At 50.5% G+C, this 26,409-nt stretch overlaps 1 protein-coding gene across 1 annotated transcript in view; it reads left to right on the top strand.

Annotated features, from left to right (window-relative positions):
* SDK1 (sidekick cell adhesion molecule 1) overlaps positions 1-26,409 on the top strand; it is an 883,215-nt gene that overhangs the window by 681,110 nt on the left and 175,696 nt on the right. The window contains exons 15-17 of the mRNA XM_043561368.1: positions 19,189-19,336; positions 20,296-20,436; positions 24,820-25,001. Coding sequence (XP_043417303.1) covers positions 19,189-19,336; positions 20,296-20,436; positions 24,820-25,001 — 471 coding nt within the window. The remainder of the gene's footprint in view (positions 1-19,188; positions 19,337-20,295; positions 20,437-24,819; positions 25,002-26,409) is intronic.

Here is a 26,409-nt window from a genome sequence, read left to right on the forward strand (position 1 = left end):
CTCTCCTGCCTGGACCTTTCTGGAGCTGGCTGAGACTCCCATCTGGTTTTCTTCCAGAGCATGTGATATAGAAGAATCTAGAGTATTCTACACTATTATTATTTTTGCCCCAAGCATTATTATCATTACACGAAAAATCTAGAGTGGATTAGGTGGTCGTCTCTGGGCCGATCCTGATTTCTACTGCATGGGATACGAGTGCGGGCTATGTGGAAGCTGTCCACCCTGTTGTCCGCCTTCCAGCCACGGCCAGTAGGAAGATCAGCACTGTCCCCTGGGCCAAGGATCTGGTTTGGATTTTTATTAGGAAGCGGTGTCCTTAAGAAATAGCCGAACAGGCTAGCTAATTATGGTCAGAAAGAACAGCTTAGCAGCAATACGGTAAAATGGAAATTATATTTGGCCTACACCCCACGCTGTGCAAGTGGGCGATTCTAAATGACTCCATCCAGCAGTCCATCCATCCGGCTACTTGGGACACCATCTGCAGCCAGCTTCCCCTGGCAGGCTGATTGGGATGCCGTTCTCCTGGAAACCCGGCCTCCTGCAGGGGCCAGACTGGCCTGGTTAGTGGAGGCAGGGGGGGGGGCAGGCCCCTTGCAGCACCTGCTCTCACCACATGCCAGCCGTTTCGAGAGGTCTCTCCAGAGCTTCTATGGAGCAGAACTCTGGAGCTTAAGCTGAGCCTTTGTCCGTGCATTTGCCTGGAGTTGAAACCCCGTACGGAGAGCGTGTTGGGCCCTCACGGGCGTCCTGTGGATCGCCTCACTCTGCAGAGTTTGATACGTCTCCTTGCCGAGCCGGGGCTCAAGGAGGGCAGCAGTGTCCCAAGACCCAGTTCGAGGTACATGACTGGGGGAGGAGGGTGCTGAGAACACATGGGGTCTAGTGGGAGACAAGGGAGCCTGGGGGGCCTGCGTTACGAGGGCACAGGGATTCTTGCGGCTTGATAGCACGGACCCCGTAAACTGGTGGAGAATTGCAGGGAACAGCGAGAGTGCTTGGCCCAGTCTCTTAAGTGCTCGTTGAATTGGATCAAGAGTAATCTTTCTTTGAGATTATGACGATAAGGCGGGACAGCGCCGGAAGGCCCTGCGCGAGGCTTTGAAGTGGACTCGGAGACAGATCAAACACAGATAACCACGCAGCTCCTGCAGCAGGCTGCGGGGCTCTCTGACTCCGTAGAGGCCGGCACCTTTCATTGCTTTCGAGCTGTGTTACAGCTCCCCAGGCCTCGGAGAAAACGTAAGTAATGCAAATCATCCTTGTCCATAGAAATGCAAATACATCGCGTCTGGTTATCAGTGGTTCTTGGAGTCACTAGTTGTGGCCCTGGAGATAGTGACCCACCGAGCTCGCACCTGTTTGTGAATTCATTTCGGCGTTGCTGATTGTTGACACAGGTGCGCCGTTTGAACTCCCTCTTGATACATTCGTAGCATCTTACTGGCTCCTTCGTGAATTAATGAGCTACCCAGAACCTTTAGGATGTGTTCGTTTGGTATTTGGATGAGAGCCCTGCAAGGGTTTCCGTGAGCTTCCGTGATAACCCGGGTATTTGGGAGAGGCGGCACTTGGCTTAGTCTGTGCCCCAAGCTGAGCCCTTCGTGTGTTCCGTGAGCGGGACTGGACGAAGGCCCTCCTTCCACGGCTCGAATACAATACTTGAGGTCTTTCGCCACCTGGAGAGATGGTCCCTTTCCCGTGAATTTTTCCCAGCCTTAGCTCGTGTCCCCCGGCACGTAGTCGCGAGTGACAAACCCACTTATACAAAAAATCCAGGTTATGTCGTTCCACTGAGTTCTTCTCTCAGTTTTTTAACAGACGTGGGTATTTGTAGTTACGGTCTGGCCATCACGCCTTAAAATATTTGAAGTTAATTAAAATATAAAATAACTTTGTAACTCGGATTATTAAACTTAGGCATGCTCACTGGTAAGAATTTAGAAACTGGGGCGCCTGGGTGGCTCAGCTCGAGGATCAGACGGAGTCGATCCTCAGTCGGTTGATCATCCAACTCTTAATTTAGGCTCAGGTCGTGATTGCAGTCGTGGGATTCAGCCCCACGTGGGGCTCCATGCTAAGCATGGAGCCTGCTTAAGACTCTTTCAATTTCTCTCTCTCTCTCCCCCTCCCTTTCTCTTTCTCTCTCTCTCCCAATCTCTCTCTCTCCCCCTCCCCCTTCTCTCTCCCTCCCTCTCTCTCTCCCCCTCCCCCTTCTCTCTCCCTCTCTCTCTCTCCCCCTCCCCCTTCTCTCTCCCTCTCTCTCTCTCCCCCTCCCCCTTCTCTTCCCCTCTCCCCCCTCTCCCCCCTCTCCCCCCTCCCCCTCTCTCCCCCCTCCCCCTCTCTCCCCCTCCCCCTCTCTCTCCCTCTCCCCCTCTCCCCTTCTCTCCCCCTCTCCCCCTCTCCCCTTCTCTCCCCCTCTCTACCTCTCCCCCTCTCTCTCCTTCTCCCCCTCTCTCTCCTTCTCCCCCTCTCTCTTCTTCTCCCCCTCTCTCTTTCTCCCTCTTCCCCCCTCTCTCTCCCCCTCTCTCTCTCCCTCTGCCCCTCTCCCCCACTCACATGCTCTCTCTCTCTCTCTTTAAAAGAAATTTAGAAAATGGGGCACCTGGGTGGCTCAGTCAGTTAAGCGTCCAACTTCAGCTCAGGTCTGGATTTTGTGGTTCCTGAGTTCAAGCCCCACATCGGGCTCTATGCCGACAGCTCAGAGCCTGGAGCCTGCTTCGGGTTCTGTGTCTCCCTCTCTCTCTGCCCCTCCCCTCCTCCTCCCCTGCTCGCATTGTGTGTGTCTCTCTCTCTCTCTCAAGAATAAACATTGAAAATAAATAAATAAATCTTTAAAAAATTGACAAATTACTTCAAGCACAGAGTGAAAGCAATCACTACAGTCCCTTGCGAGTTGAACTCCTGCCCTCCACACACGCCCTTGGCCCCTCTGCCCCAGGTCCTCCGGGACTTAATGCCTGTCCACCCTCTCTCTTCCAGCTCTGCTTCCCTCTGGCTTTTCCCTCCTCACCGGAGAGACACCCCCTCATCTCTCATTCACACCAGCCGCTCTTCCCATGGAAGCTATAACATCGCTGTCCTGAAAGACGGGCGGCGGGTGGTCGTGGTCGTGGTCGTCCTGAAAGGCGGTGCACCTGTGCTCTGGACCCCCTCCACGCACAGCACTTGGCTCCCTTAGCTCGACTCCCGCCCCCCTCTTGGTTCTTAACCCTTATCCTTCCATCTCTCGGGCCATCCCGCCCACGTTTTCCTTTCCTCCCCGCAAATGCTGGCACTCTCTGCTTTGCTTGCTCAGCCCACAGGTCTTTACCTGTGCCCACCCCTCCGCCCCCCGCAGTGACCCCCGTGCCGCCATGGCTCACCTGTCACCCCCAAGCTGCCGCCCTAATACGTATTCATGACCTTGACCTCGGCCCTGGGCCCCAGACACTCATGCCCAGCTGACCCACGGGCTCAGCAGACTCAAACTGTCATACTAGAACTCATCACATTTCCCCCAAGTAGCTTCTTCTCCAAGTTAGAAACACAGACCGTCCCCCGTCCTCCATAAATCTTCAGTAACTTCTGTCGTTTGACCTCGTGTCTGTCCAGCCCGTGACCCTTCTCCGTTCCCGCCACCTCTGCCCCGACTGGCTGCCTCCCCATCACCTGAGTCCTTCCACGTCGCCTCCTCAGGCCCACCCTCACCGAGACGCCAGCGGGAACCCTCCAAACACACATGTGCCCCAGCGAAGGCCTTTCCCCCTCGAAACCCTGTGGCCCCTCAGAGGAGGCGCCACGGCAGGGCTGCGCGTGAGCCTCGTGTGCCTCCGTAATCTGCTTCAGGGCCCCCAGAGCGCGTAGGGCTCCAGACAGCTCAGACACTAGTCCCAAGCCCGTCTTCTAGCCAGATAGCCAGCCCTCTTTCCTATGTAGAGATTTCATCGCTTAAAGTCTAGATTCTCAGCCGATGAGCGTGGTATCCAGCACTGTTTCCGTCCGCCTGCCACCTGCCTCTCCAGGTTTACCTCCAGCCACTCACTTCGCTGATTATGCTTGAGCGACAAGGTGTGGCTCATAGACCCCTGAACACGCCTGATTCCCGGTGCCGCTGCCCCTCGCTCAGCCTGTCTGGAATTCTCTCCCCATTCCTACCTTCTGTCTCAGGTCAACTCCCTTGTAGCATTTCCTCCAAGCGGTGCCCCCTGTCTCTTCCTCTGGGAGGGGAGCGGCCCCCAGGTGTCCTCTCCGGGGGCCCTATTCCCAGATCTCCTCATCTGGGGGGTGTGCTGTTCCCGGTTCTCCCCCTCTGTGGGGGTGGTGTCCCAGGTCTCCCCCTGGGGGTGGGTGATGCTGTCCCCAGTCTCCTGCTCCAAGTAGCACTAGCAGCCATATCGAATCCCCCAATAGGCAAACCAGGCCCTTAGGTCTCCAGCAAAGGCAGGACGTCAGCACGTGAAAATATCCAGAAGGAAACACTAAAGAATACTTTTCCTCCTCCCCAGTTTACAAAGATATTCTCCTATGTTTTCATTCAGAGGATTTTTACTTCGCACTATCCTTTGATTACTGATCCTCCTGAACGCATTTTTCCAAGTTCCTTGGCTTTTTTGTGCTTTGTCTCTATGATCTGTCAATTTCTTTTCCTCTATTTTTGTATCAAAGCCTTAGGGTTTTTTTCCTGTCATCTGTGACACGTATTTTTTCAATTTACTTTTTACTCTTGATTTTTGTGTATTACTTTTTGACATACAGAAGTATTTGGTTTTTATATAGTTAAATCTATTGGTATTTTCGTTTACGATTTATTTCGCTGCTTTTATGTTTGGATACTTCAACACTTGTAAGCATAAAATACATGTTCTATAAGTTCTCATCTGGGTTTTTTAAAATTTTTTTTAATGTTTATTTATTTTTGAGAGAGAGACAGAATGCGAGTGGGTTAGGGGCAGAGAGAGAGGGAGACACAGAATCCGAAGCAGGCTCCAGGCTCCGAGCTGTCAGCACAGAGCCCGATGCGGGGCTCGAACTCATGGACTGTGAGATCATGACCTGAGCTGAAGTCGGATGCTTAATCGACTGAGCCATCCAGGCTCCTCTCATCTGATTTTTAAACCTTTACTTTTTCACACATTTAACTCTTAAAAACTCATCTGAACTTAGATGTAAGTTTGAACTTAGAATTTTTATTTTTTCCAAATGACCCTCATCTTCCCAACACAGTTCATTGAATAATCCATTTATTTATGAATGTGTCCCTTTTTATGTATTAAGAGGCCCTGTTTATATAAAAGTTTGTTTAGGGGGGTTTATTTGGATCATCGATTCATCATCTGGTTGTTTTTTTTTTTTAATTTTTTTTCAACGTTTTTATTTATTTTTGGGACAGAGAGAGACAGAGCATGAACGGGGGAGGGGCAGAGAGAGAGGGAGACACAGAATCGGAAACAGGCTCCAGGCTCTGAGCCATCAGCCCAGAGCCCGACGCGGGGCTCGAACTCACGGACCGCGAGATCGTGACCTGGCTGAAGTCGGACGCTTAACCGACTGCGCCACCCAGGCGCCCCCATCATCTGGTTTTTGACCTGGTTTATATTTTAGTTGTTTTAGTTCCAAAATGTGTATTAATTGCTGATAAAGCAAAGTTCTTTCATCTTATCAGATTTTTGCTAGTTCTTGTTGCCTGTTTATTTTTCTTTAAAAAAAAATCGGAATTATTTTGTCAGGTTTCAAAAATAGTCCCATTGACTTTTTAGTGACATTAAGCTTATGAGAAGTTTGATGAGAACTGACTTCTTGGAGATTCTGTCTTCCCATCCAGAAAATAACATGCTTCTCCGTTGCATTAGCTCTTTTTTTGAATCGTCGAGGGAAGTTGGCAGGTTTGCACCCACTGGTTTGACACTTTTTTGTTGAGGTCATCCTAAGATTCCGTCTTACTGCTACTGAGAATGGGATCTCCTTTCTATTCTGTCTGGCAGCTAGTTCTAAATTTTGGGCCGTGGCTACGGCCCTGGTTCCAGTGTTCTCCATCCAGCCACTTTCCGTATTCTCTTATTATTCTAATGATTTTCCAATCGGTCCTCTTTGTTTTCAAGGTAGGCAATCATATCTTCTCCAAGTAATAGAAACTTATTGTTTCCTGTTTTTTAAAAAAATAATCTCACAGGGTAGGGGCGCCTGGGTGGCTCGGTCAGTTGAGCATCCGACTCTCGATTTCACCTCAGGTCATGATCCCTGGGTCGTGGGATCGAGCCCTGCCTTGTGCTCTGCACAGAGGGTGGATCCTGCTTGAGATATTGTCTCCCTCTGCCCCTCTCCCCCACTCATGCTCTCTCCCTTTCTCTCTCTGAAATAAAATTAAATTAAAAATAAAATAAAACTTACAGGGTTAGAATAATTTGAAAGAATAATCAGCACAGTAGTGCCTCTCTTTCATTCTCTGATCTCAGTGGAATATCTACCAGGGTTTTATTGTTATACATGATATTGACTTTTGGTTGCTTATTGATGCATAATTTACATATCATGAAATGCAGAGATCTTAAGCGAGTTTTACAAATACATACACAGCACATAGCTCGTACCGCAAATGAGGTACGAAATGTTTCCGCAGACCGGGAGGTTCCCTCCTGACCCTTCTCCACAGTCTTTCTCCGGCAAGGGCAGGCACTCGGCAGCCCTCCTCCTCCATACGTTGGATTGGGCTGTTCCTGAAATTCGTAGAAATGAATATGATATTGATTTGAAACAAGTTTTTCATCGTTTAATACATTCCTTCTCCCATTCGTGGTTCCTCTGATTTTTTAAATTTTTATGGAAATGTATTCTTTCTAAGCAAATTATCCCTAAAATACTAACATTCCACTTAGCAACGCCCTACACCTTCCACACACGAGCATCCCGCAGCTCCACGGCCCTGACACAGATTCCCGGAGGACCATCTTCTATGCGCCTTTCAGAGGTGACGCGGTGGGGAACTTGGTCACCATCACCACATGAGGTGCCTGAGCCTCAAGGTTGAAGTTAATGTATTTTTCCTTAACTTGGAAAGGAACACTGTCTCCCTCAAGTTAATACCGTACTTGCTCTTTGCTAAAAACGTGCCAGAAGAAACATGAGGTTGGAAGAACACATCCGGGTCTCCGCCTCTCTCGCTGGGTCTCGGGCAGAGTCGTCCCTGCGGCCGGCGTCTCTGCCGTGAAGACATGTCTGTTTCTCCTGAGCAATTCCGCAGCTTTCTTTTCAAACTCTGCCATCCAGCACGGTGCTTTTTCCTTTGGCCTCCAGGAAGCCCGAAGCTAAACTGAGTGCTTAGCTGGATACCTGAGTCATCCCGGGTGCTCCCAACATCCCTCTGTCTTCCCCTCCTTCGTGATTTTGGATTTGTGTTTTTATTTTATATCCAATTTTATGTGTATTTTCACTTAATGATGTTTAAATCTTCTTTAAAGGCAGCAGACCTCCAGGGGCACCTGGGCGGTTCAGTGGGTTAAGCGTCTGACTCTTGGTTTGGGCTCGGGTCATGATCTCAGTTTGTGAGTTTGAGCCCCACCTCAGGCTCTGTGTGGAGCCTGCTTCAGATTCTCTCTCTCTCTTTCTCTGGCTTGTCCCTGTTCATGCTCTCTCAAAATAAATAAATAAACTTAAAAAAAATAAAAGCAGACTGCACACGTGTGCGCACACACACACACACACACACACACACACACACGCCCACACACAGAGGGACCAAGTGATGCCAGACCAAAGTCCTAAACCATCGAGAGCCATGCAAAGTCATTGAGCGACGCCGTGTGGGCACATCTAGAAGCTGGTGGATGGACCTGGCTGTGGTGGTGTGAGGTTCAGAGGCGGAAGGAGAGAGCAGGGAGGTTGCTTTTTCTGAACTGATGGCTGAGTTCCCTGGAAGGAAGAGGGCCAAGGGCGGCCGGGAACCCCGGGTCTGGGCCGGAGGGCTGCAAGCCCGCACTGAGGCGTCAGTCTGGGGGGATGATCGGCCAGCCTGGCCGGAGCGTGCTGGGTTTGAGATGATGCTTTGGGGTTGAGGTGGCGATTTCCCACAGGCGGCGTGTCTTTTCTCGAGTAGAGAACGTTCTAGTGGCCACTGCTTTCTTGAGTGGGGCACCTCACGTCCACGGCTGGTCGGAGGCTAGCTTTTGGAGGGCATTCTCTGGGGCCCGGGGCCTCTCCCGAGCCCCTTCCCGGCATTATTAGGAGAGGCAGAAAGGGTCCTTTTTCCTCCGCAGAGAGGATCTCGAGGCCGTGTGGCTCAGCTCTTTCTTCTGTGGCCACAGTGTCTTTTCAGGCAGGGCCGGGCAGCTGTCTTGCGCACTGCTCCCCACGAGCTCATTTGCTTCCGTGTGGAAGCCGCTCCCGACTGTCACTACACAGTATGTCGAACATCTTCATCCCCGCTTGCGATGACGCACTTAAAAGCCGATGGCTTTGTGCCGTTTTGCTTGCCCAAGTTGCTGAGACTTTGTTCTCTGTGCTTCAAATCGTTTGAATGCCGTCTTCTAAACGTAGCTCATACAGGTATTTTCTAACAACCTCAGAGTTGTTAGGAAGTATTTTATGGCTCAGCTCATTTTTCTTTGGGCTTTTGCATACGGAACCTCGCGTTAAGGGCATTTGCTCCCATTTTAAAATCCATGCAGGATTTTACTGTCCCAGTGTCCCAGATATTTACTGATCTTTGTTATCCTGCTGTGTCATAGGCCCAGAGAGGGGCTGAGGTGGAGGGCTTGGGGGTTCTCTCTCTCTGTACTCCGCAAGATGTGGAGGTGGGCGGGGAGCCCACAGAGGCTCCCACAGCCTCTGCTCACCTCGTGGGGGGCCCTTCCCAAGCCTGTCCCACACCGATGCAAATTGATGCACAGGTCTGCCCCTTGTGACCACTCAGTGCAGAATACCAGTGGCCCTAGGATGTGTCTTCCCTAAAGCTGGGGGCCCCTTTTATGCGGAGAGGGCCCCCCAGTTCCACCCTGTCACCGGCCAGCCAGGGTTTGAGCTGTCCGTCGTGGGGGGTGCACTGCCACCGTCACGGTATGGCTCCTGCCCGCAGCTCGGTTCCCCCTACGCTTCTGGGTTTGTCCAGTCCCTGCCTCCAGCCTTCCTGGCTTCTTTCCACCTCTCCGAAGCAAATGGCTTCTCCAGTTCAGGCCCTCGCCGGGAGTGTGTGTCCCCTTGTGGACCCGAGCCTCAGGCACATTTGGGGTCTTACCCACAGTTCACAGGCCCCAGTCCCTCAGATGTGAACCATGTAAGGTCCCAAAGCCTTTCCTGTCATTGCCTTAGCCATGTTCCCTCGTGAGGAAGGGAGATTCATTTACTTCCCAAATGCTCAGTGCTTTTGTTCTTAACTTCGAAGGCCAAACTCGGTGCATTTTTTCCCATCCAGCCCCACACACTTGCTTGTTTCTCAGGGGACGTCTGCCACGGAACCCTCCCCAGGTGGGGAACCACACCGTACTTCACCTGTCTGCTCCTTGGGGTTTCGTCCTGGCTGGGCAGCAGCCGCCTGCTTCCCACCCTGTCCCAGTCTAGTGAAGTTCCCTGACTCAGGTCTGTGTCTTTCGGCCCCGGCCAACCTGGCGGATCATGGCCGGCCCTCCCGAAGCCTCAGCCTTATCTCCCGGGGTCACCACAGCAGGCCCGAGCCACAGCGTTCTTTGACACCTGTGCTAGATGTGTGCCGCCTCGGTGGAGTCCCGTCCATCCCGAGGACCTGGTCGTGTCCTTTCCAGAGTGTCCATGCTGAAGATTCTCCACCACCTGACACAAACGGGCCGCTGCGGCGTCCCCTCTGATTCGAGTGTTGCCGTTCTGGAGACCAGTTCTAACCAGAGCCCCGCACAAGGATCTTCCTGACCTTTGCAGGACTAGTTAGCATTCCTGCCTCTCTCCCGGTGTCCACAGGACCTTTGAATAGGCCGAGAGAAACCGCTGCTTGACGCCGGGCATGCTTGCCTCCTGAGTGGGAGAGGGGCCTGGGGTGCCAGCTCACTGGGCCCGGGCTAGGCCCAGAAACCACGCTTCTCTCACGGGACGGCGGGAACTTCAACGTAGGGGAGCAAACGGTAGCCGTCCTGCCACACTCAATCCCGCAGCTCAGTGAGCTGGACGCCAACACGTAGGGCGGACTGCTCTCCGAGAAGCTTGAAAATAATTGCACAAAGCACTCAAAAAATCTTGAAAACAGTTTTAAAAGACTGTAGAATGGATCTATGCCTATTTTGTTTTATTTTCTGCTCTTATTCTCTTTTACAGATTTTCGTTAATGAATTCGTACTTTCTATGATGTATTTTTTATATATAAATAATTTATATACACAATTTATATGTAATTATATATATAATTCATATATGCGTATATAATTATAATTTATATATACATATATAATTTATGTATAACTTATATATGTACATATAATTTGTATATAATTGTGTCATATATGTATGTATAATTATATAAATAATTTATGTGTGTTTATAACTTATATATAATTATATATGTATAATTTATATATGCGTATATAATTATATACATAATTTATACACGTATATATAATTTATATATAATTAACATAGTACATATTTTATATGTATGTATTTTTTTCCACCTTTTTGTATTACTTCCCGGGCATACGGTTCCCTGGGTGGTCTCAGGATTTGTATGGCTCAGTAATTTTGGAGCCCTGTTATGGTAATCTATTCAAAACCTAAAGGGCTTCTGCGGGCCTTGGGCAGGGCCAGTGCAGGTGCGGGCCAAGCCCAAGGTCCCTCCGTCCTTCCGACTCCCAGAGCTGACGCTAGCCTCCTACCCTGCGCACATTCAGTGGTGACTGTTTACAGCTGTGGGGGACCTGGCCCCTTGTTGTCACCAACCCCCAAAGCCAGCAGGCCCCCCAGACACTGAGAGGTGCCAGTGAGCCACATCTGGGACGGCCCGTCCTCCAGGGCTCCAGCGTCGGGAACGATCACGGTGGCCTGAAACTCTGTTCTGCAAAGGCTCTGAGTCCGCCATCCGGGCCTCCCCGTGTGAACTCACACACACGGCTGTCTTCTCCTGCACACCACATAGGGCCTTCCCACGCGAGTCCTGCGCTGTGGGCCACAGCTTGCCCTCTCCTTCCTGGTTCTCACCAACTCTCTGACAGGCCTTTTCTTCTCTTGCGATTTATTTTAGTGGAGTTTTAGGTTTCCAGAATTATTGTGAAGACAGAGAATTTCCAAAAGCCCCATACCCTGTTTCCCCTATTATGACATCTTGCATCTGTGTGGTACCTGCCTCACAATTCATGAATGAATGTTGACGTATTATCATTACCTAAAGTCCGTGCTTTATTCAGGATTCCTTCAGTTTTTCACGAATGTCTTTCTTCTGTCCCTGGACCCCGTCCAGGCCACCACACCACATTTAGCCGCTGTGTCTCCTTAGCCTCCTCTTAGCAGGACAGTTTCTCAGACTTGTGACGACCTTCACAGCCTTGAGGACTGATGCTCAGGTGTTTTGTAGGACATCACCAGGTTGGGATTTGTGGATATTTTTCTGATGACTAGACCAGCATTTTGGGGTTCCGGAAGGAAGAGCACGAAGCAAAGTGCCATTCCTTTCCCTTCACGTGGTGGGGAGGGGCATCAACGCACCTTATCGCTGTGGGTGCTGGAGAGGCTAAAGCTTTAAGCACCGGGAAGTACAGCGTCATCCAAGCGCCCGCCCCGAGAGTGCGGTACCTTACCAAGAAGCCCAGAGAACTTCCACTTAGTGTCTAAACAGCCCTGTGTGGGGAAGGAGAGCCACATGACTGAACCCTCGAAGGCTTTGGGCCAGGAGCATAGCTCTGCTTCTGGGTCATCTCTGTGACCAAGCCCTTGACTTGTGAGCTTTAACACTCATTATGACCAGTAGAGAGACATCGAAAGAACAAAGTTGCCTCCGTCTGGGAGTTGCCCCCACGGTGGAAGGACCAGATCGTGATCCGTGGGTCAGTGCCGCCTTTCCTTGCATGAGCAAGAGGATGATCATAAATGCCATGAGGTTACTATGAAGGTTCAGTGTGTGACACGGTTACCCAGAGTGCCCAGGACGTGGCAGGTGCTTTCACTGAACGAATATTTATTGGGTTCCTGCTTCACGTGGGGCACTCTTGTAGTGCCCAGGATCTACCAATGAGCAAAACGGATTCTGGTGGAGTTCATCCTGTGGGCGGCTCCTTGAAAGGGTAGCCATTCTTATTCTAACCTGAAGCTTATATTTTAGGAGACACAATACTCAGACTGTTGCAGCCAAAAGAGCACTGGAATTCGAATTAAGAAAAGAATAAAATTTGCATCTTAATTCTTCCACTTAACTTGCTCTGTGACCTAGGGGAAGTTGTTTTAATGCAAGAACGCGCATTCTCATAATATGAAACACTACAAGGCAAAGCATCAGTGAAATCACATATTTCATCTACCAAATGTCTGACTTAATACGGTCACAGTGCTCAGTGCTGGCAATGTTGTGACAAAACAGTCACTTTCTAGGAACTTCTTATTATGAAAAGTGCTACGTATACACAAAGGTCCAGGATATTCGTTCGTGTGTTCACTGTCAGTACCATTTGCATATTACCGTATTTGTTTCATCAAGTCCCCACCTCGTTTGTTTGTTTTGCTAGAGGATTTTTAAGACAATCCCAGATGTTATGTCATTTCAACCTTAAGTGATTCACTACATAGCTCAAGTAAAGGACATCACACCCAACAAGATTAGTGGTAATCCTTAATATCATCTTATACTCAGTCCATATTTAAATGTCTCTAGTTGCTTTTTTTAAATGTCTTTCTTTAAATTCCGGTTCGTTAACATAAAGTGTAGTATTATTTTCAGGTGTAGAATTTAGTGATTCATCACTTACACGTAATACCTGGTGTTCATCACCAGTGCCTTCCACAATCCCCGTCACCCATCTAGCCCATCACCCACTCACTCTCCTCCCTCCATCAACCCTTGTTTTTTTCTCTATAGTTAAGAGTCTGTTTCTTGGTTTTTCTCTCCCCCGCTCTAGGTTTCTTTATTTTGTTTCTTAAATTCCACAATGTGAGTGCAGTCATTTGGTATTTGTCTCTGACTGACTTGTTTCACTTAGCATTATGCTCTCTAACTCCATCCATGCCATTGCAAATGGCAGGATTTCCTTCTTTTTCATTGTCAAGTAGTATTCCATTGTATATATAAACCACATCTTCTTTTCTGTTCATCAGTTGATGGACACTTGGGCTCTTTACATAATCTGGCTAGTATAGATAGTGCTGCTGTAAACATTGGGGTGCATATATCTCTTTGAATCAGTGTTTTTGTATCCTTTGGATAAATACCTAGTAGTACAATTGGACCATAGGATAGTCCTATTCTTAACTTTTTGAGGAACCTCCATACTGTTCTCCAGAGTGGCTGCACCAGTTTGCTTTCCCACTGACAGAGTAACAGGGTTCCTCTTTGTCCGCATCCTCGCCAATATCTGTTGTTGCCTGAGTTGTTAATTTTAGCCATTCTGACATGTGTCAGGTGGTATCTCATTGTCGTTTTGATTTGTATTTCCGTGATGATGAGTGATGTTGAGCATCTTTTCATGCGTCTGTTTAGCCATCTGGATGTCTTCTTTGGAAAAATGTCTATTCATGTCTTCCGCCCATTTTCAAACTGGGTTTTTTCTGTGTTGAGTTTTGTAAGTTCTTTATAGATTTTGGATGCTAACCCTTTATCAGATATGTCTTTTGCAAATATCTTCTCCCATTCCGTCGGTTGCCTTTTAGTTTTGCTGATTGTTTCCTTTGCCGTGCAGAAGTTTTTTACTTTGATGAGGTCCCAGTAGTTCATTTTTGCTTTTGTTTCCCTTGCCTCCGGAGACGTGTTGAGTAAAAAGTTGCTGCGGCCGAGGTCAAAGAGGTTGTTGCCTCTGTTCTCCTTTAGAATTTTAGTGGTTAAATGTCTCACATTTAGGTCCTTACTCCATTTTGAGTTTATTTTTGTGTATGGTGTGAGAAAGTGGTCCACTTTCATTCTTCTGCATGTTGTGTCCTGTTTTCCCAGCACCGTTTGTTGAAGAGACCGTCTTTTTTCCTTTGGATGTCCTTTCCCGCTTTGTCAAAGATCAGTTGACCATAGAGTTGTGGGTTCATTTCTGGGTTTTCTATTCCGTCCTATTGATCTTTGTGTCTGTTTTTCTGCCGGGACCGTACTGTCTTGATCACTACAGGTTCGTCATATACCTTGAGTTCCAGAAATGTGATGCCTCCAGCTTTGCTCTTCTTTTTCAAGATTGCTTCGGCTTTTCGGGGTCTTCTGTGGTTCCATACAAATTTTAGGATTGTTTGTTCTAGCTCTGTGAAAAGTGCTGGTGGAATTGCATTAAATGTATAGATTGCTTTGGGTAGTACAGACATTTTAACAGCATTTGTTCTTCTAATCCATGAGCATGGGATGTATTTTCATTTCCTTTTGTCATCTTCAAATGCTTTCTTTTTTTTTAATGACTTTTCACAGTTGATTCTTTTGAATCCAAATCCAGATCCAAATGAGGTCTGTCCATTGCTTCATCAACAAGAGCCTCACCCCCCTTTCCCCTGCCCTTGCCTGGTACAGAGGCCAGGGCGTCTGTCCTGTAGAATGTCCCAAGTCTGGGGCTTGGCTGATGGCTTCCGTGTGGTGTCATTTAATGCGTTCCTGCATCTCCTTTATTGCCCAGAGACTGGAGTGAATTTGCATTCGGATTTTGGCTTTGTGTGTTCTCTTTGAGAGAGAGAGAGAGAGAGAGACAGAGAGAGAGAGAGAGTGTGTGTGTGTGTGTGTGTGTGTGTGTGTGTGTGTGTCAGGGGTGCCTGGGCATTTGCTGGGTACTTCCCACTCACTCACAAGGAGATGCTGGAAGCCCAGCTCCTCTGCCTTTAGTGGTGTTTGATCCGTCCCCACGTCTGGGAAGTGACAGCCTGTAAGGTTTGGGAGGAGTTGTTTCTGTGTCCCTGAGTCTTGGTTTCCTCATCTGTCAGAGAGGAGATGATGCCTTCTCCCCAAGAAGATCCATGTGCCTACAGATGCAAACACGCTTCCAGACCGCCAGCGGCCATATAGACCTCGGGCATTAATAATAATGGTTCTTGTGGCAATTGAATTTTTCTTTGAAAAAGCATTTCCCTTCCTAAGATACCTTTGATTGAGAACATGATAATGCTCTTTTTTATTGGAGAAAGCTCCCAGTACCTTTGTGAAGGTCGAAAGCCACCAGCTTTTTGACCAGTAGACAGGGCGAAGGAGCGGTGACCTCCTCGGGGGTTCTGGGCACTTGAAGGTAACAGGAAGATCAGTGACGCTCTTTGTGGAGCAGAGGTTTGTTTCATAGCCCGACTGGGGAAGACTGAAATTCCTTAGGCTTCTAGATCAGAGGGCAGGAGGCGTCCCTGAAGGGGAGGAAAAAGCTATTGTAACTTTTATGGGATGGTTTCCTTTATCAAAAGACTCCTCTACATTCCAGCCCCTCCGACAGCATCTTGTAGTACTTTTTTCTGAGGACCTGGAGGAGAACCTTTTAAAGGGATTTTGCTTATGGATTGTCAGGAGCAGACCTGCTATTTAAATTTTAACAGTCTCGGCAAGCTTGCAGCTCAGAGGGTTGTGAATGAGCAAATCCTTCCCAAACTACTTTTTTTTTTTTTTTTTGGTACAAATCAGAGTGCCTGTGAGATGGATCAGGTTCATTTGTATTAGTGCTCGGTTTAATCTCTCTTCCTGCCAGACCTTTTATCTTCTAGTAGGAAGAAGGAAAAGAATAAATAAAGAGTTCTGTAGATGCAGCCCGCAGACTGAGCGGGACCCCAGGGTACAGGGCAGACTAATAGGCCCTGTTGCCTATCATCAGCAGATCCCCCGGATGGGGTTACACACTTTGAGGAGTTGTTTATACTCCGAGTGAAGGAGCAGATCCCACGGGGCAGAATCTGGGAGGGAAGGCACCTGGGCGGGCAAGGCAGCGGGTGCCCCTGCCCCGGCCCCCATGCCGACACTCACCGTCTCAGTCCGCGGGCTTCCCCACCGTCCTTCTGACTCTGCCCCCTTCTGAACTTGCACCATACGGTTTACCTGACCGAGCAGGTGAGCCGTCCACTTACTGACAGGCTCTACGGAAAAAGAAGAAGGAGAGAAAGGACGTTTTATCGAGCACCGTGTCAGTCAGGTGCCGCTCTAATTCGAGTAGGCGGCACTCTCGAATTAGAGCAGTCCGGGAGGAAGTTTCCAAAGGGAAGGTCTGCCCAGGTGTGGAGCCTTGTGACTCAGGACACAGAGGCAAGGGTTGCTGCAGGGTCCAGACAGAGAGGTGGCCTAGAGCTGCCCCCATGAGAAGAACAGGGGGATCGCCCCATGAGTAAGAAAGAGCCCAGCCCTGCCAGGCTGGTCGTTGGGGGCACAGGACAGGGAGGGGAAAGTGGGAGGGGTGAAGGGGACGGTGGGAGGGGGACCGGATGTCCAGCACTGGGATCCACCGCGGGCCAGGCTTTGTGCTGGAGGCATCAGTGCGCGTCTCTTCTGCACCATGACTGTCTTGGGAGTTGTGTTATTCCCCCATTTTTTTTTTTTACCATTTAAACAAATGTTTAATTGCAGTAATATATGCATAACATAAAATCTGCTGTCTTAACCAGTTTTAAACGCACAATTCAGTGGTGTTAAAGTACATTCAATTGTACCGCCAATCTCCAGAATTGTTTTCATCTGGAAAAACTGGAACCCCGTACCCATTAAACGGGACTCCCCGTCTCCCCCTCCCTCCACCCCTGGCAGCTGCCGTTCGACCTTGTGTCTGCGAATCTGACTCCTCCAGGGACCTCATATAGGTGGAATCCTACACTGTGTGTCTGTCGTGACTGCCTTATTTTCAAGGCTTAACTGTGTTGGAGTGTGTGTTTGAATTGCTTTTCTTTCTTCCTTCCTTCCTTTCTTTCTTTCTTTCTTTCATCAAGGCTAAATAGTATTTCAGTGCACAGAGAGACCACGTTTGGTCCATCCATCCATCCATCCATCCACGGACGCTACGGCTGCTCCCACCTTTTGGTTGTTGTGAATACTACTGTGAAGATGGGCTCATAACAAATAGCTCTTCGAGCCCCTCCTTTCAGCTCTTTGGGGTTTATATTTTGAAGTGGAACAGCTGCACCAAATGGCAGTTCTGTTTTTAGTCTTTAGAGGAGCCTCCATACTGTCTTCCCCAACAGGTGCACGATTCCGCATCCCACCATCAGCACACGGGTCCCAGCCTCTCTCCGTCCTCACCCACCCAGGCCATTCTCTGCTTTCTGTAGAGTGGCCGTCCCCTGGGTGGGAGGTGGGTCTCACTGTGGTTTTGACTTGCCCCCCCCACCCTTTTTACAGAAGAAACTCAAACAGAAATAGACACCTGTACGTGAAAGAGTGGTGGCCAGCCGTGGACACTTGTGTGTGTTGTCTTCAGAATGAAAACTATCTCCACTGGACTGTGACTTGGCAGGGACGGGCCCTGCTCCCCAATCAAGTCCAGTTACGTGGATGCGACAGAAGCCTCTTCCACGGGCCGTGTGGACAAATGGCTGTTTTCTGTACAGGAGCCTGCTTAGCGAACCGGATCACCACGAGCCATTTGGTGCTTCTAGAAGGGTCTCAGACTCCCAAAGCAAAAAGGCAAATTGGTGTGAGGTCTTCTGGAGTTAACTGGGGATGCACACGTGGCAGTTTTAAGGAAACATAAAGAGAGGGGGACCTTCATCAAGCGTAGATTACCTATATCACCGAGAATCAAAGGCCAAGAACACTGAAATGCCCAGCTGGTGGTGAGGACCGCGTTCCCAGAAAGCCATTTTTGGAAGCAGCTTTATTTGAAATAATTAAAAAAGATTCAGCCTTTGTAGCCCAACTGGCTTCGTGCTGCAGAGCAGCGTAACTTTTTTGCTGGGGGATCAGCTAACTTCAGCTTAGCAGTAGACAGCTCCCTGTGAGCGTCCACGCCGGCTGCCCTCGAGAGCCTCATTTCGTTGTGAAGCGGTTTGTAGCTACTTCGTGGTGACTCCCAAGGACCCAGCGTGCATTCCCGATGCGCTCCCGGCACGGGCTTGTGAGTCCTGAGCGTCACGTCCTTGGGTTCTTCTGCTGTGTGTGGAGCATGCCCACAGCCCGCAGCGTCGGCAACGTGAGCCTCACCTGACGCCATCACGGAAATCATGCCTCGCCTCTCTGACCATCTCCGGTGTGGGTGAGAGGGAGGGAACAAGGAACTTCCAAGGAACAAGACAAACAATTTGATTTCCGCAAGAAGCCCCCTCTCTGACCTCCCCATTTCATTTCACTGATAACTTGAAAATACAGTTCTGGCGTCCTGACGATTCCAAATGAGAAGCGACAGTGGGTGTTCAAATTCGCTGCCAGGTCTTGTTTATTCCGGGGCATCATTCTGTGAAATGATGGGGCCAAAAAGCGTGTTTAAACTCTGTTAAAAAAAAAAATCCTACAAAGGTGTAGGAGCCCAGCAGAATCCCCTGAAGCCGTCCAGGCGAGGGCCCATTTGGCTGACGGAGTCGCTCTTGCGCACCTGCCCGCGGGCTGGGTGCAAAGATATCCTAAACTCGCTGCGAATTTCATTACGCCTCCCTCCAGCCAAAGCCACTCAGGGGTGCGGTGCTGTAATGGGCCGCCACGCAGATGGGTTGCAAAATGCACAGCCCATCTGTCTTTATCATGCTCATTTCCTCTTTTATTAAAATGTTAATGAATATAGTTTTTATTTATCATTTGGTGACATGTGCGGCATCCTTTTCTGGGAGACAAATCTGCAATCTGCCTAACCGTGTGAGCTGACAGAGAGCGCAGGAGCGAGGAATATTTTGGTTGCGTTTAAACTGCCACATGCAGGTTGAGCAAAAAAATTCCTTCACTTGTTGACAGCAGCATGGGGGACGACGGGAGGTACGCTGGGCTTGGAGTGGGCCCCCGAGTTTCACGCCAGGCCCACAGGCTACCGGCTGTTAGCCATGTGGCCACGAGCCTTGGTTTCCACTTCTGTCACACGGGGCTGTCTGCTCTCTCTGCCCAGGAAAGCAGATGAGAGAACTTTATGGGGACGCGTTTCGCCTTCACTTGTTATCATTCAGACGTGTGCTCGTATGGTTCTGATTTCACTTTGCTCATTCTTCCAGACTCTCCGTGGAAAGTGCATCTGTCAAACGTCGGCCCCGAGATGACAGGCGTCACCGTGCGCGGCCTGACTCCAGCTCGCACCTATCAGTTCAGGGTGTGTGCCGTGAATCAAGTGGGCAAGGGTCAGTACAGCGCAGAGACGAGCAGGTGTGTGAGCGCGCGGCCCTCCGTGGTGACGAGGGGCAGCTCGGGCCTGAAAACAAGACGGAACGTCCAGTTAGGAGGAGGAAATAGATCCAAGTAACCACCCTGCCCCCTTAGCGACGTTGGCCACAACGTGGGCAGGAATTACTGTAACCAAGAGAGAAACACAGTCCCTCGTGTGTTGGCCTAGCGGGGTTCTCCCTAATCGCTCTGAGGGAAGTTTCTTAGACTTCCGTGGTGCCCTGGAGGGGCCGACACAGATCGTCCCAGATCGCATAGGCCTCTGCATACATGCAGCGCACAGCGGACGGTGTTTCTGCGCCCTCTGTCTACCCCGGCCACCAGCACGAAGGGAGCTGGTGCCGCTGTTGGGACAAGTAAACACCGGGCCGGGCTCGTCGCATCCCCGAGTGGCCCTGCCGCTCCCCCGGCCCTGGGGCGGCTGCTGTGGAAGCCCATTCAGATGTGACCTGCGAAAATGGCTTCCTCCCATCCACGCATTCCTGCGTGCCCTCCCCAACCCGCCTGAGCGTTCGCGGGGCCCGAATCATGGCATGATTGAGCTCTCAATGACTTTTTTCAGAATGTGGGAGTGTGATGTGAGAAATGTCGAAAGAGCCAAAGGAAAAGCAACGTGGAAGGAGTCTCGGGCTGTGGGCCTGCAGACTGGCCCGCTCGGGCTTGCGATCCCTTCCCGGGCGGAGGTGCCGCTCCTTCAGACAGAGTCAGGTCACCTCCTGCGCCTGCCCTGGTGCTTGCCTAGCCGGTTTTTCCGTTAGGTTGCCTTCGCTGTACCCGCTTCCTGCCTGTCCTGCTAGCAGGATCAGCCGTGTGCTTTGCTCGGTTCATCCCTCAATTTTCTAAAGTAGTTGGGCTCCAGATTCAGTGAGACAGAGAATGCTGGTGGGGACCCTTTGTTTCGGATGCCGATCTGTCTCTCCCTGCCCATATCTTATGTCTAGGTTGGTGTTACCCGAAGAGCCGCCCAGCGCTCCCCCGAAGAATATCGTGGCCAGCGGGCGTACCAATCAGTCCATCATGGTCCAGTGGCAGCCGCCCCCAGAGACGGAGCACAACGGGGTGCTGCGCGGGTACATCCTCAGGCGAGTAGCCTGTGCTTGGCCGGCTCGAGGCTGTCGTCACGAAGTCAGGGCTCTGTTTCGCTGGGGGTGGCCTTGCAGAGAGCGTCTGCATATCCGGCCTAGCATGTGCACACCAGAGCCCCGCACTGATGGTGACATTTGGTAGAAGATTGAAGGGGGACGTGATGAGTCGGGGTCAGGGTGTGCTTTCCATCGTGAATCCAGGGGCACACATTATTTACTGTAATAATTTTTAACTAACAGTAGTGCAACCGATTTAATCATTAGCCAGTCGTTCCCATGCTGGCTAGCACGTTGTTCAGTATTGCCAGGCCCTCTAGTGTTTCAAAGAAATGTTTTAAAAACCTACCTCTTTACATGCGATCTCACAGCTTTTAAATGTCAGAAATGAAGTCGGCCCGTTTTGGACCACAGTGCAGGCCGAGCTCACTCTTCTGCAGGCCATATGTGGCCCCACGTTGTGGCCGCTTTGTTTTCTCTGCCTTGTGAGGGTGGTCAGGCTTCTAAGGATGTCGAGAGGGCTCTCCCAGATCTTGGCTGGGTTTAAGGGACGAGGAGTCCCTTTTGCCAAAACTACTGCTAATTTTGAAATTGCACCAGATGTGATCATTGCAGTGGTTTGTTGACACAGTAGCAAGCAGGAAAAAGAAAAGCAGTCTCAGAGGGTAATTATGAAATCACTTCCAACAGACCGTGCAGCCACGGACGCGTTTGTTCACCAACATGCACTGCGTGTCCTTCCCCAGCCTCCCCAGCGGGTGTCCGCCACTCCCTTCCTCCCAATGCCAGGCCTCTGGCACCCATTCTGAGCGTGTGACCAGAAAATATGGGTGGACAAAGGTCTCAGGGGGCTAAATGTAATTTCTTAGACAAATGTAAGAAGTTATGAAGGTATAGCTTTTTTAGCTCCGTTATCTTTGCATGTGGAGGACCATTCCTTCCAGTATATATTTATGTAATCATCCATTCATTTATTACACCTTTATCCACATGCACGTATAATTAGCCAATCACCAACACTTCCTGCTATTCTCAAGTCTTCCTCAAGCATGTGAATTGTCCTCTAAACATAAGCTAGGCCATTATCCACCTGAAGGGGTTTAAGTGTGACCCCTAGGGGCCCACAGGGGCTGGAGGGCTGGAGTCGGCACTCAGGGTCTCTCTGGTCACTCTGCCTCCAAGTGTCCTCCCCCTTCCAACAAGAGACCTGGCACAGGGGCACCTGTGGGCTCTGGGCGGTTCCCAGATCCCTCTAGAAAACTAGCTGGCCACCCACCCCCCGACCCAGGTCTCCTGCCTGCTCCTGGGCCCTCACTTCAGCTGTCACTCTTGTCCCATGCTCATCAGCTAATGAAAATCATTGCCTTGCCCTCCACCCGGCCCTTCACATGCTTGTCATTTCGGCCGCCTCTTTCTTTTCTTGAGCACACAGAAAAGGTTCCTCAGGCTCCAGCTGCCAAGTAAGGACTTTAAAAGTCAGCCTGCAGAACCAGGCTCGGGGCATGGGGCTTAATAATGAAACCCCTCTGATGTTACAAGTCCCCGTCGGGGACTGCACATTTCTCCATTTTGTGGGATTACCGCTGTTAAAAGGATTTTCTGTGATATGTTGGGAGAGTCGAGTGCTGGGAAGGAGGGCATCTGTGTTTGTAGGGGTTTAAATCAAGGAAGTCCTAAAATGAGGGTGCACTATCCAAGGCCTGTGAATATCAAAGTTTTCAGAAATTAAAGACCCATGCCAAAACAAATTTGCTTGGAAACATTTCCGAATAATCCTCCGGTCTGCAAATCAGCTCTTTGTGCAAGTGTGCATCCTCCAGGGCACAAGACTCTGTGTCAGAGCCTTAGCACAGCCCATGGAAGAACAAAATGGAAATAAATCACCGTCGCGGCTCTGGCCGTGAGAAGTAGTTAGGATGTGTGCACAGTAATAAAATATTTATAATAATGGGCAGGGTGCTTCTTTGAGAGGAGTATAGGGGTTATGTCCTTTAAAAACATTCTTCTGTTTATTTCCATATAAAAAAATGATCTTGTTCTGTGCGAGACAGTCTCCCAGGCAACGTATCCCACCAGTGAGAGGGCGATGCCCTGTGCTTCTGTTATTAATTGTGACCTTCCCAGACATCCTGTGAATGTTACAAAAGCACCCGAGCCGCGGGTCGGAATGGGCCAGCCTGCCTGCTGCAGAGAGGAGAGGAGGGCGGCTGCTTCTAAGACATGAATCCTGTGGTCTGTTCCACACGATCCTATAAACAAGGGTCCAGGAGATACGGTTCGTACGGGCTTCACGTCCTTCCTGGATGAGCAGTGTTCTCATAACCAGAAACACTTACAGGGTGCTTCACAGTGTCACGTCTCCTTTGTGTCCATCGTTTGGTTTTATTCTTGCGAAAACCCAGCGGAAGGCCATTATTATGTCCTTCCCGGGAGTTCTAAACCAAGGTTCGGAGAAGTTAAGAGTTTGCTTGAGGCCTCCCAGCTCATCAGTCGTCTTCCCAGCTCCTTCTGGAGCTCACGTCTTTGCTTTTCCCTGGAATGTGTCATGCGTAGAGATGCCTCCACATTAACGAGATCTTCTCAAGTGACTGCCCGGTATGTGCCATATTGGTTATTATGAGTGGTCCTGGGCGCCATTCACACGCCAGGGCGCCCTGGTGCTGCCGTGGAGCCAATCCTTGCCTTCTTCCAAATGGCTCTCTCACCGTCTCGGTGCTGTTTATTTTGTAGATGGGGAATTTGAGTGGGAGTACCTGGCTTGTGGGTTATCCCATGCCACGCCTGTGTCCCCATGGGCCGCTGCCTTGAAGGCCGTGATGTTACATAAATGAACTTAACCCCCGCTGGGACGCAGGTAGTTCAGTAAAGGAATATGAAGTCAGTCGGTGTCAGAAGTGGGTGGAATAGGAAAGCAGAAATGCGGTGTGAGGCATTGGCCCCTGTTTTTGCCCGTCACGGGAGCACTGTCCGTCCCCCATGCCTCTGGCCAGGCGAGCTGCACCTCCTTTCAGGCGAAGGCAGGAGGTGGCCTGGGACCTTCTCACTATTCCGGTTCTGCCTGTTCTTGATCTTGTATTTTTCCCACTGCACGGGCCTCACCTGCCCACATGGTCTGTGGCTGAAAGGCTGCCCTCGGAAAGTCCTGATTTTCTCGAAGGACCTTATGTTGCAGTCTCTGTGCTCTCATCCTCTTTGGAGAGCTCTGTTTTCCCTTGAAGGGCCTCAATTCTGGGTTTCTTCTCCCCTCCCCCACCGACGGCAGTAGCCTTGCTGGGCCTTCCCCTCTGTGCCCAGGCGCTCTGCCCGTGGCCCCAACCTGCCATCAAGAGTCCTCTCGCCCTGTGTCCCCTCAGCCCTCACCCTCTCCCTCTCGTCAGACAAAGCCACATCTTCCCGAGCCAAGAGCCGCTGCTCGGACAGGATCTGGAGGCTTCGGGAGCTGTGTGACGGCCAAGGCACTGTCTCCCGCCACCCGCCCCCGCACTCCACCCTGGGGAACCAGTGCACTTCTAAAAACCAAGTTGTGAAATGCATTCGCTACCCCAAATAATGCCACAAAAGCCCTTGGGTAGTACACGTGGCAATTGCCTAATTTATACGTTTTCTAAGTCCCGAGTCGTGCATGTGACTTTGGAAGGCAGATGCAGCGTGCAAAGTATTCCGCTTGTTCCACACAGTTCCTTCTGGAACACGGGTGAAATCGGCGTAGAGCACTGTATTAGGGTCAGGTGCACGCCGCAAGAATTCCGCTCTGTGTGCTGCAGCCTGACGACCGCAGCCAGCCCCGCCACCATCGGGAGCCGTACACGGAACCCTGCGCCCGTTTCGTCCACGAAGGCCCCCTAACGAACAGCCCAGCCCATCCACCTCAGCATGCGGCCAGTATTTTAGACGTGGGAACACCACCGAAAGCCACTCGTTCTGGTTCTGGGGCTGCGTGAACAAATCTAGAAACCCTAGACGGGAGAGGCAGCGGGCCTCCCGCCTCTCTGCTTTTCCCCATGTTTCAGGACCACGGGAGGAAAGCTGTCCCTCCACAATCGTTATTGACGGCAACACCCGACACGGGAGCCGTGCCTGGAATTTCTGGTGCTAAGTCACCGCGCCCCCCAGGCGACTTACACTAAAAAGCTATAATTTTTCTTTAACCGTAACACAGTTGCATTCCACAGTAACACAGTCGGTTCCATTTTGCCCAGAGCTCATAATCGCTGTGAGATTCAGTGACACCGCGTCTGAGGGGTTGGCTTAGGAAGCGGTGTTGTCTGGGGCTGACCTCTGGCTTCACTCTTGTTCACTGACTCCGTTTCCCTCCAACTGCGTGGAATCCACGCGGGTACCCCCGCATCCTGGTGCCAGCCGTCTCTCCACATTGCGATGCAGGTACCGCCTGGCCGGCCTGCCCGGGGAGCACCAGCAGCGGAACATCACCAGCCCGGAGGTCAACTACTGCCTGGTGACCGAGCTGATCATCTGGACCCAGTATGAAATCCAGGTGGCAGCTTACAACGGGGCGGGCCTGGGAGTCTTCAGCAGGGCCGTGACGGAGTACACCCTACAAGGAGGTAAGCTTGCTTTTCCGCGAGGTTGCACGGTCTCTGTCGGGGAGCAGGGCACGTCGAGTTTGACGAGAGCACGTTAGAAGTAAAGATGAAAGGGGCGCCTGGGCGGCTCAGTCGGTTGAGCCATAAAATGAGGGGGTTCGGCTCGGGTCACGATCTCGCGGTTCGTGGGTTCGAGCCCCGCATCGGGCTCTGTGCCGACCGCTCGGAGCCTGGAGCCTGCTTCGGATTCTAGGTCTCCCTCTTTCTCTGCCCCTCCCCCACTTGCACTCTGTCTCTATCAAAAATAAATACATGTTAAAAAAAAATTAGAGATAAAGATGAAGGACCTGGTCCTCCGGGGGGCAAGTAGAAGGGAATTCGTCACCTGTCACTGAGTCTCTCTATTCCTCAACTATCGCAATACTGTAGAAGGGACACAGAGAACGTTCCAGATGCTTTCTTCTGGGCACTTAGGCCAGGGAGCATCCACACACATCCTTTAGTCCACTTACTCTCAGAAAGATCTGTGGAATTGCTTTTTTCTAAATGGAATAATGGTATATTACATGGTAAAGCTGGCCGTGGAGTCCCATGTGATACCGAGAGCGTTTTCCAAAGAGAACGATGATTTAGAATTTTGGTTTTAGTAATGCACTATGATTATTGGTAATGGAATCTGCAACTCAGTGTGCCTTTTTTTTGGGGGGGGGGGGGAGTTCTTTTTCTGTTATACAAGCCAAATAATTTACTAGGTGGGTAAAAACTCCTCCCCACAGCACCCTTCCGAAAACGGCCAGTCAGGATGTCGTACAGCCAGTGGGGTCTTGCCTTCATATGCTGTGACCCAACCCCCTCGTTTTATGGCTGAGCCCCCCACTGTTTTCTAGAGGACCCGGGTCTCAGCCCCAGGGAGCGCTGGCATTTGGAAGCACCGTCCACTGTCGGTGCTCCCAGCAGGAGAAAATGGACCCTGTCTTGGTGCCCCAGTCCCTGCCTGGGGATAACAGTTTCCCCACAAAATCGACAGCTCTTCCCGTTCTGCACTTTTAGCCTCTCCCGACTCAACAGGTGTGGGTTTATTTGCTTAGGCATTTTTACTGCCACCAGGCCTTGACCTTTTTCAAATGATGATATTCCTAACTGCCCACTTCTCTCCCCAAATCATGCCTGAGACCTCATGTTCCTTGATATTGCGTACCTTTATCATCACCCCTGATCGATCGGCTGTCTCTCGTCGTCCATAAGTCCCTAAAGCCTCCTTTATAAATTAAGTCAGTTCTGTCTCCATGGTGAAATATGTGCCTGGCGGAAATACTTAACATGCAAGACAGCCGGGAAGGACCTCCTCGTCCGCACGTGAGTCTCGATTACTCACCGGAAAATGGAGACGGCTAAGTACCTGGACAATTAATGTTTGCTTTAATTCGCC

Source organism: Prionailurus bengalensis, chromosome E3 (genome assembly GCF_016509475.1).
Source record: "Prionailurus bengalensis isolate Pbe53 chromosome E3, Fcat_Pben_1.1_paternal_pri, whole genome shotgun sequence".
In the NCBI taxonomy this organism is placed as follows: Eukaryota; Metazoa; Chordata; class Mammalia; order Carnivora; family Felidae; genus Prionailurus; species Prionailurus bengalensis.